General features: G+C 30.9%; 1 protein-coding gene across 4 annotated transcripts in view; it reads right to left on the reverse strand.

Moving 5' to 3' along the window:
• Window positions 1–3,297: 3,297 nt before the first annotated feature.
• Window positions 3,298–11,643, reverse strand: part of LOC102679078 (terminal nucleotidyltransferase 5C) — a 243,083-nt gene continuing 234,737 nt past the window's right edge. For 3 of the 4 annotated variants that reach the window (XM_006623742.2, XM_006623741.2, XM_006623743.2), the window contains one exon: window positions 3,298–5,050. In XM_006623742.2, the coding sequence (XP_006623805.1) occupies window positions 3,719–5,050 (1,332 nt within the window). In that variant the 3' untranslated portion in view covers window positions 3,298–3,718. Of the gene's footprint in view, window positions 5,051–8,827; window positions 8,851–11,643 lie in introns of those variants that run through there. The other variant, XM_031514240.1, reaches the window with a different exon arrangement.

The raw sequence follows: 11,643 nt of genomic DNA on the forward strand, positions 1-11,643 counted from the left end.
TTCTTTATTTATTAATTATCGAACTTATAAAATAAATTTCCGCTTTAAATGTTAAACTATACTTCATTTCTAATTCCAAATTCTAAATATCTTAAAATTTATTAAATCGGAACACATTCTGGAGATATTTGAAAATGAATTTAAGATAAGATTTTAACTTATCTATTCTGATTTTTTCAAGATAAACTTAATATCGATCCAAATTGCTATTTTCGACTCGAATTATTCTAACATTCAAAATCCTATTGTAATAAACCTAAAAAATGTAAGATCACTGATGCTAATCATAAACAATATATACGCATCAAACTCAAAAAAAAAAAAAAAATTACCAAAGCTTTATATCAAAGAAGAAAATAGTTCAATTCTATATTCTTAATTGAGTAACCTAATTCAAAAATAACGTTTATAAAACGCTTTCAGAATTACTAATCACTATAATACTATCATCTTTTTTCTATGAATATCTTTTTTTACCGCGAATTTTCTGCGTATCTTCAACCAGATTATGTAAATCAACAATGAAAAAAATAAAATTTTTAGTAATAACAATTGTCTCTGCAAAATATATTGCAGAAACATAAGAAAATCAATTGAATTTCGCGAGGGAAACAACTACTACAAGAATCATTGATAGGTGGTAGAAAATGTAGTGATGATATTGAAGGAAACAGGGAACAAGCGGCTAGAAGTGTACACCGGGTGCATACAACGTCGCTAGTCGGCCTGGCTCTCCTTAGCATTAACACGCGATATACCTGAAAAACCAGTTTGCGGGCTTTTTATTAGGCCTTTACTTTCGCTTGCAAACTGAAAGGAAGAGTGAGTGAGCGAGCAAACGCGCCTGGCTAGAAGCAGCTTAGCTGGTGAACGAGCGAGCGAGCAAAGTGACTGACTGAGTTGACTAACGGGGTCACCAGTCGATACGAACACGCACATAAAAGAGAGACGCCAAGTCGCGAACACTCATCCCTTCTTTCGCTCAGCCTTATATATTAACGCTACCGTATGTGTATATGTACATGACATATATTACGTGTTATACAGAGAAAGAAAGAGAGAAAGACAGAGATAGAACAAAAACATGATAGAAAGATAGAGACATCTGCAGACGCGTGGAACGCTCAAAGATCTGTGGCTGGTGGTGTATTCTCTGTGCATATATAGAACGGATTATACACACGTGGATACACACACATGCGTGCTCGTTTGTGTGTATAATACAACGATTCGCAGAACGATATACAATTTGCAAGTTCGTCGCACTGAGTACTATTATGTTTTATTATGCAAATACGTTTTATCATGGGCAGAGAAACATGGGCACGCGAATACACGTATATTTTATTTCTCTTTTTCTCTCTTCCTCTCTTTCTTTCTTTGTGACACACTATCAACGGATCTCAGGATATAGCATCAGGATATAGCATTAAATAATTATCGGTATCTAAAAAGAAAAAAAAGTTATGCAAGCAGAGCTGATTGTTGACTGTCGCCGCTACCAAAGAATACTAATCGTCGCTTGATCAAAAGACTACTCAATCACACAAACGTGTGTGTATTTAAATTCACATATATGTAAATATATATATAAAATATATGTATTCATTTATGTGATCATGTACGTAATTTCGCATATAGGGAGGAGAAATTTGTTTTTTAATTTATTTGAATTTCATTCGACACGTTCTTTGATGGTTTCTTGAGCTTTTTCTGAAATAATATAATTGAAAGAAGAAAAAAATAGCTGTTTTTATTATTTTAGCATCTCATGTTCCATATATGTGTTTTTAGTAACTCATGGTTTGTTTTTTTTTTACTTGGATTAACCTTCATCTTTGTTTACTTTTTATGATTCGCAAGATGTACGAATATGTGTGTGTTTGTTATGTTTTCATTTTGTTTATTTGCGACATGACAGCGCTGGTTCACGCAAAAATTAGAAAAAGATAAAAACGAATGGAATCGTCTTTCACCCCTGGTTAATTTTCTTCTTTCTTTATCTCTTTTGCTCTTTTATTCTCTTTCCCACTCTCACACTCTCTATCTCCGCGTACAAACTCTCGTCCTCTCTCATGTTGTCACATGGATCGCGCCGCTCATCCTCAATTTTTTTTCAATTCTTATATATCACGTTACAGTAGTATCTAAATGAAATGTGTTCACAGCCACACATTAATATTTATACACAGATTTTATACATGTATTTATATATATTTTTAAATATATATATATTTATTTATATATTTATAATTAATCTTTTAGCAAACGCCACATCCGTTAATGTTTCGTAGCCTGCTGTTTGCTTTAAATTTATTTTTTTGTTGTTGCTTTTTTTTTTTGTGAAATCTGTGTATTACCACTACTTTTAGTATAGTATTTTCGAAACATTATGTTCATTCGTTATATATTTTTTTTTATTTTTTTATTTTTTATTTTTTTGTTTTTCATTTTTTTGTCTGGAAAAAAAGAAAAGAAAGAGCGACCGTGGAACGCTAACGGACGCTTCCATATGCGCTAACAATTGTTTCTGTTATTTTCTGATTCAATTCCAGGCGCTCTCTATCCTTTCGTTTTTTCTTTCTCGTCGTCGGTCTTTCGAATTTCTCAATATCCTTCTCCCATACATCTCTCGATTCGTCGTCGCTTCTCCGCCTCACAATTGATTTTTCTTTTATCGCTATTATTCGGAATCTTGGCGAGCTGATGCCTTGGCGAACTGAATGGCAGCGCTACTATTCCCCAGGGACTTTGAAACATGTTTTTTTTCGATGCACGCACAGTCTCCGCTTTTCTCGCGCCACTATTGCAAGTTATATGCGTCTATATTTCGTTCTATCGACGCGCGCACAAATAAGAATGTAACGTTAAAAGTCTATCATTTACCGCGCGTACGCAAACGGATTACATTTCTCTCCACTATTCGTTTGAATTCGTTAGGCACAACACATTTTCTGTTATTTTTTTTATCTGTTTCGCTTTGTTTATTATCATTCTTTTTTTTTTTTTTTTTTTTTTTTTTTTATTTTGTTTCGTTTGGAGTCTTGTAGTCTCTCAGTTGATCCCCTACGACTGTATTATAACAAGTACCATCGTGTTTTGGTCCTTCCTCCACGACAACTGATTCGTCTATTGCAGTTGGATAAACACGTCCAGGAGAAATAGAAAGATGCACGAATAGACGAAAACGTATAATGTAACAAATCGAATATTCCCATTCTCGCTTTGGATCTTCTTGGTTTTTTAGTCTCTTCAGTCTTCCCTGAATCTATGTTCATCATCACCGACCCGTTCAAATGATCTTTACGATCCATCATCGAATCGATCACGGCGAATTCATTTTCTGTTGCTTTCATTTCAACGAGAATACTACTCGTTTACGTCACACTCTGAATTGGTCAATGTGTGATGTTTGATGCATGTCCAAGCGTCAACTGAGAACTAAACAATACTCCTTTGGCCCGTGAACAATCAATGATCGATCATCATCATTCTCGATATTTTTGAATAAACAAGGATCATGATGATCCCAATCTCGTCGATTATATCCTGGTAGTAGATGTTCGCCCCCGTGGTCGGTAAGCAAAGTCTCATCGATAGTTTTATAATCGGTAATGATCGCAGAGATGTCGCGGACGTCGATGACCGTGCCGGTAGTTGTCGTAGCGGTAGTGATGGCGGTACTAGTGGCGACGATGGCGTTAGTGTCGATGTCGCATCACGACGAGCACGCCATCCACGAGTTGCAGGTGCATGTATAACACGCAGGTATCACTGGAGCATAATAATAACCGTTCGCGTATACATAGGTGGCGGGTGGTCCAGGTGGAGCTTGCTGATGATTCGTCAATCGTTGTTGTTGCTCTTGGCACAATACCTGGTAGGCAAGATTTTCGATCAAAGCGAGAGTCTGTCGTCTCTCGTGGCCCATGAGACATACAGTAGATTCTTCCACTACATTATGGAGTAACATCAGGTACTGATACTTAAGGGTCTCCTCTTCAGGACCGACGAAGTGATTCCACAGGTAGTTCTCAAGTTTGGCGCGTTGTTGGCTAATATCGGGAAAATCGATAAAGAATCTCGAGCACATGTATCGCTCGAGAGTCTTTATGTATTCGGGTTGCGAGGGTTTGTACATCTTAACCAAAAGATTGCAATACTTGAGCAGACCACCTCCGCGAATCTCTTCCGGACTCCTTGTCGAGATCAATTTCTTGTGAAGATGATATAACGCTTCTTGGAAGTCACCATATACTGATTCACCTACTACCGTCGGATAGAAATTTTCGCCAATAGGTAGTTTGCTGCATTCGTAGAACAAGAGGAGCGAATCGAGCACAATCTGGAACGAATCGACCGAAAACTCAAACTGTCGCCTCATCGAATCAACAAATTTCAGCTCGACATTCCTGTGACCTCGTGAATTCCCGAGGGAGATTAGGGACCACCGGTCACCTTCGTTATTCACTTTCACCATTTTGCTCACGTAAGCCTCTTTCAGGCTACAAGTAGTGATACGTTTACGACTGACACCTTCTGGTAGCAGGTCGAACAGCGAGCCGAGTACTGCGGCCTTCACCTTGTCATAATTTCGTCCGCTCGAAAGCTCCACGGCAAAGATCAGATCCAGATCATTGTACGGTTGTGATTCAGTGGCCAAAACATGAGAAGCGGCACCACCGTTCAATCTTATATCACGTACCCTCATTCCGGCACCACCATTACTCGGATCAGATTCCAATTTACTACGGACCACATTGACCAGATCTCTCAATCTGACCTCCAAAGTGGGAAAATTTCCACGTCCGTGGATGCATACCACTTCGTTCATGACATCGTTCAATCGTTTAACTTGATCGAAACTGAGTACCGCCAGCCTCTGCTGGGGATCTGGACAATTCGGATTGTTGTTATTGTTGCCATTGGTGTTCGCGTTGTTGTCGTTGCCTCCGTTGCCGCCAATGTTCTTGGTGCCGCTCACCTGGCACAGGGACTCCATCATAGCGACCCGACGTTGGCGTTCCTCGCCGATCTCCAGGGAGCCACACTATAATGGAAACGAAATGGGAGATGTTATTAACTGTATCATTTCCGCCTTCGATAAAACGTATTAAGCTACGCCATATTCTCAAATGGATATTGTTGGAATGGATATTACACATTGAATGTAGATAGAAATAAAATATTTGAAAAATATAATTTATTTTATAAAGTAATATTTTTATGCTTGTTTCCAAAAATATCCAATTAAATTAAATATTTGATATATTTTATAAATATAGATTATAAAAAGTTATATATAATATTGCATGAAAAATTATATCAGTAAAAAAAATCAATTTATTATGTTAATCTTTAGCATATATTTATTTATTATTTTACATATTTTTATAATTTCATTAAACAAAATTTGATTATTTAATTTATTTAAAGTGTGAAACATTTTAATTACATATGTTTTACAACTATATAACATACTATATACAAATATTTATGTATACAAATATAGAATATAATATAAAATATATAATATAAAATATAAATATAAATAAATATTTTAATCATTTAATTATTTTTTTATATTTATATTTAATTTTATTATTCTTTTCTAAAAATTTTTTATTGTTCTAATATAAAATATTACAATGATAAAGTGTCAGTTAAAAAACAAAATATATAATGATGAAAAAGTCAGAACAATAATTGAAAGAATAAAACAAAGTTAGTAAAAAGATGTTATCGTCTCAATGTTCTTTAATTCTGTAGATGATATTAATTGATGATTGTCATAAAAATTATGACACTAAAGTGAGTAAAGAATGGTAATAAAGTGATGATGTGATTAATGTAATCGTATTGCAAATAGATAAACAGTTTCGAGAATAAACACAGTGAGAAGTTTAACATTCTATGTATTACCAACGCATCCTTCGAGAATATCTAGTAAGTACATGTTTATGATTCAAATGTACATGTTTAGAAATATCATGAGATTACATTCGAATAATGTATTTATAAGAACTTCTTATTCTTTGTCAATCGGTCGATCTTTGTGCTTTGTAAAATAAAATAAAATAGTTCTTATTTTTTGCAAAAAATTTGATATTTCATAGATATTTAATAGATTTTGTTTTTTTTTAAAGTGATTTTCTTTCATTGAAAGTTTCAAATTAAAGTAAAAATAAAAAGATATGAAATAGAGTTATTGAATATAATACTTTTTTGATACTTCAAAAGATTTTTTTCATATATTGAAAAATTCTATAGCGATTCAAAAGATTACGAAGGAAAATCATTTATTTCAAAAGACTGCGAAATATTTCAAAATATTTTTTGGTATCGTAACATATTATTTGGTATTTCAAAATATTTCAAAATTTTCCTGTAATTTCAAAGTTTTTTTAAACAATTTTTCAATATTTTTAAAATTCGTAAAATTTCTTAGATTGTGTCAACAAATTTTAAGAAATATTTGACTTCTATTTAATTTCTAAGAATTTTCTTAATATTCCAAAATACTTTTTAGTATTGTAAAAAAATTCTTTATTATTTTAAAATATTTCAATAGAAAAATATTTTAACATTTTTTTGTATATATATTTAATATATTTTTTATATATTTTCTCTATAAAATTCCTTCGACTTTTAAAACTTCTTTTAATAATATAAAAAAAGCAATAAATAATTAATTTAAATAATTTCTTAAAAGTGCAAAACTAAAAATTATTTAAAAAATTTGGAAAATTCTATTTTCATCGCAAAAAATATCTAAAAATCATATATAATTAAAATCCTTGCTTAAAAAAAAATTAGAAAAAACTTAATTGATTCTTAGAAACTAAGAATGTAAGAAAAACTGAAATTAGAATTTTATTATTTTTAAAAATTTCTAAAAATCTAAAATGAAATATCTTATGAAGAATTTTGAAGAATCAATATTTTCAAAATATTCGTAAAAAAAGAAAAAAAAAATAGTTGCTATTATTGAATTTCACCTGTACATATCATGAATGTGTGTGTATCAACATGTCATTTATCAACTATTTATATAACACATCACAGTGTGTGGTAGCGATTTCAAACGTATAACGGGTGAACTAATATTATTTTCGTTCGGATCGCAGAATGCACTGATGTTATAATAATAAATATTAAGTAAAAAGCTGATTTCATCGTGATTTCGATCATTGTAATTTTAATCATTCAAGGATTATATTATTCTTTATTTTCGCATTCCGTATTTGAGATATTCTATAGAATGTCCAAACTTGATGTAAGATATTGAGAATTAGATATTTCAAATTCATAAAAATTCACGAGGAAATAGTTCATCCGTTATACAATTTTAGTTGTTTATCGCTGTTATGTGTTTATAGTAGATAAGTGGCCATGGCAGTTGTCATGGATGCATAAACGAAATTCAATGTTGTAATAACAACTATCTTTTTCAAATATCTGGAAAATTAAGATCGAATGATGCTTACATATACAGGAAAAAATAGTTCACAATCTTGTTTTCTATTATATATATAAAAATCATTGAAATCGATCAGATATATCTTTTTCTTTATGATTATCAAAATTATAATAACTATTGATATCTATAGCATTGATTACATATACAAAATAAATTAAAAATTAATAGAATATTTAATATAAAAAAAAAAGAAAAATAATTTTAAATCTTTGATCTACAATATAAATCCCTTAAAAATAATTCAAATCAAATTCTTAAAATTCTAAAAAAAAAAAAAAAAAAATTGGATTACAAAATGATCCAAAAGGTCGATGCCATTGGACGGATCTCTGGAAGTCAGCTGTTGAAAGTAAACACCGAAGCGAACTTGTGTGCAAGCGAAAGGAACTAGATTCGAAGTGCAACAGAGGCTAGTCAGAGTTAGCTCTCCTCGACTCGTTCATGGCCGCGACATGGCGTTTAATTATCGTTATTTCATTAGTAGATAACGAGAAAAGATATGGTCGATCAGTGGCTAAGAATCACCGTTAAGCTTATCGAGCTCACGCAGCTTCAATATTAATCGGGATAACTGGGCGATAAAACCGGTCGTTAAATTGAAATTCTTCAACAAGCGTACATCAGAATCCGCCACTGCAATCTATTCTCGCTCTCTTTTCCGCGATCATTCTCTCACTGTGCACTTGGGAACAACCGGCACTTAATCATGTAGTAGTATATAACTTCGTTAGCTAATTGCCCCACGCTCGATTACCAGATCCGTTGCGTCACACTTTTCGATCTATTTCGCACGATGTTTCATATCTGGGATATTTACCACACGTTTATTCCCATCTTTCATGTGAGAATAAGTTTTGATAAATTGTTATTTTTCAGATGGAAAGAGGAAAAAAGAGAAGGATTTGAGAATATATTCCGATTGTTATAAGAATAAAAACACGAATATGAATTCGATAATACCAGTTAGTCGAGTTGGAATCATTTTTTGTTCAGGATAAAAAGCTGATAAGAATGGCTGTTAACTTGCCAGATATCATTATCGCTTTTTTCCTATTAAAGACGATAATGATTACATTATGTTACATTTCGATTCAAATTAATTCTTTTTAAACAGATAATCAACACTCGAAAAATATCTTTTCTGTGATGTGATATTTTACTACTTCTTTAAAGAATTCTCTAAATTATGGAATTATGCTCGAATTGATATGTGATGCAATATTGGGAAAAATCAGAATGAATAACGAAGAATATATTCCATTAAACTTTCATCCCATTAAATTTTCCATCGTCAAAGAAACAAAAATTATTAATAATTCGACATACATATTTTGTACATGTCATCACCTTATATTTTCTCCACCAATTCAATATTCAAACTTGCACGAAACTGTAGGATTTTCTCTCCGTCGCACAAACTGAATATTTAATCCACAATTATTACATTACGTATTATCGCGATTATATTAAGAGCCACCGGGATTTACCACGGCCACGAATTAGCCGATTAATCAGTTCGAGTTACTTTCACTCAACCAGGATATATTCTTCTAGTTTAACTTTTCGCAAAACGATCACGAAATAATCGAACCACCTGTGGATCCCGCGTTAGGCGTTTCTCCACCAGTTTCTACGACGAATTCAATCCCTTACCATGAAGACAACAATCACTCGATGCCGTGTTTTTAATTTTATACGCTTCAGCTTTGGTATATCACAGGCTTGATCACGTCGAGAACTTTACTCTCAATTAAGAAGTTGATCTTTTTCAATTTCGATAAATTGGATTAAACTTGTTCAATCAAACTCTTTAGAAATACGACGAACAAACATATGAATGCGAAGAATATTTTATATAAAACGTTCACGCGCGAAATTGAGAATTTGCAAACGGTCCACTTGATTCGAGCACATCTACAGCTGATGAGAGGCAACAGCGAACTGAGACCAGCGCGGTGAAAGGCGTACGAGGAAGACTGGCGGCAGTGACGGTGACGGTGGCGGTGGCGGTGGCGGCGATACCTCCATCAATAGCAGCGATAGCGACGTCCTTAGTGTACCAAAGAGGAGAGAGAGAGGGACGATACAAAGCTAGCAAGCCGCCGCTATCGACGTTGAGCTCTGGCTTCGTGTAAATCTGATCATTGTGCACGTTCTTTTCAACTTTTTTTTTTTTTGAAACGTACTTGTTCGTTTCATAATAACCAAATAAGTAACGATTCTTCTCTCTTTTTGTAAAATTATATATAAAAATATATTTTTGGATAAGTACATCATTCAGTAACATATCTTTAAGTGTGAATTAAGATGAAAATGTAAATTTTGTATTAACTTTTATATTAATAGATAGTGAATATTGCAAACAAATATTATAGATATAATATAAAATGTAAATTTTATATTAACTTTTATATTAACAGATAGTGATTGCAGACAAATATTATAGACAATCAATTAATTGCAAAAATATATAACTTAACTTCTCAATGTTTACATATTTCTCGATAAAAATTCTCTTTATCTTTCTATTCCGAGACTGAAATCTTCTAACACATAATCCACTATTGTAAACGTTTTCAAGGTTCCCGGCTCGAGATATCGATGGGCAATCAACAATCCATTTGAATCTCTGTCACTTCCAGGAAACTTTCTCGATAAAATTTCAATACTATTACTTGGAAAATTTCCCTATGCGCCAAGAGTTGTTCCATTACTTTCTCGATATTTCTATCCCGGATTGTTCGATATTTTTTTACTTTTTTTCTTTGAAATTATGTAATCCAAAATTGAATCCTGTTTTGAACGTTTAATCAATCTCAAGGTTATAATTGTACTATTATTCGCTCGTTTCGTTATGCTGTCGCGTAAATCGAGATACGCTTCCTTTTTCGCGATAATAAAAATTATAATTCAAAGAAGGACAAAGATTATCATTTAAACATTAAGTATACATTTTTTTCCAAGATGGATAGAAGATATCCAATCTTACATTTTGCACATTTAATTTTTATCTGGAAAATTTTAAAAGAATAAATACATATGATGAATTGATATAAAAAATTAATGATTCGTTTATTATGATAAAACAAAATACAAATAAATTATGCAATAAATTTAATTTTGAACCGTTATCAATGTTGTATTGCTAAGAATAGATATCATTTTAAAATGGAATACTAAAAAATACTAATTACAATTATATATTTAATATTAAAATTAATGCCAATAATAATAATTAATATTAAATAAAAATTAGTATTAATTTAATAATCATAATGTACAGTAAACACAGTTTATATAAAACTACTTATAAATATAATTTAACTGTTTCCTTCTTATTTCATATTTTTATTTATAACTTTTTAATAATGCATTAACCTCTGTTTGTTTAATATTTTTTATTTATTTAAATTCATAAAATATATTGACATGTTAAATCTGGATCATATTATATATTTCAAGTTTAAAAAATTATATATTCTGTTCCAAACTTTATAATAAATTCTAAACATTTATAAATATATTTTATTTGGAAAAAATATTTTGAATTGAAACATGGTATATTATCATTCATTGAACAATACAATATAAAAATTAAAGTTTATTCAAGAAATATTTACTATATAAAAAATTGTTATTGAAATTCAATTATAGAAAAATAACTTATTTATAAATTATTTATAAATTTATTTACAAGTTATAATGAATATATAAAAATAATTCAAAAAATCATTTTGAAAGTAAATTATAGTAATTATTATATAAAGGATTATATAAAGGATTATTATTAAATAACATATATAAATGGGTATTAGATGATTCTTTGTGAAAGAAATTTATAAAAATTATGGAATAAACTCTTAAATTTTATTTTATTGCTTCATTTTTTATACAATCATTCAAAAATAAACTTTGTGCGTATATAATTATAATTAAATTAGAATTTATCGAATGTAAAATGTGAAATATCTTTTTGTTCTTTCTTGAATTTAATAACTCATGAATATCATGTAAACATTGTTCACAAATGCAATTACAATTACAAGTCATTTCAATATATATGAAATAAATTTTTGAATTCGATTATCTCGAAAATTAAGTATTGGAAAAAATTTTATTCTATGTTTTTTTTTTCAAAAAATCATTTTATGCTTGTATATATA

Source organism: Apis dorsata, unplaced genomic scaffold, assembly GCF_000469605.1.
Source record: "Apis dorsata unplaced genomic scaffold, Apis dorsata 1.3 scaffold_935, whole genome shotgun sequence".
In the NCBI taxonomy this organism is placed as follows: Eukaryota; Metazoa; Arthropoda; class Insecta; order Hymenoptera; family Apidae; genus Apis; species Apis dorsata.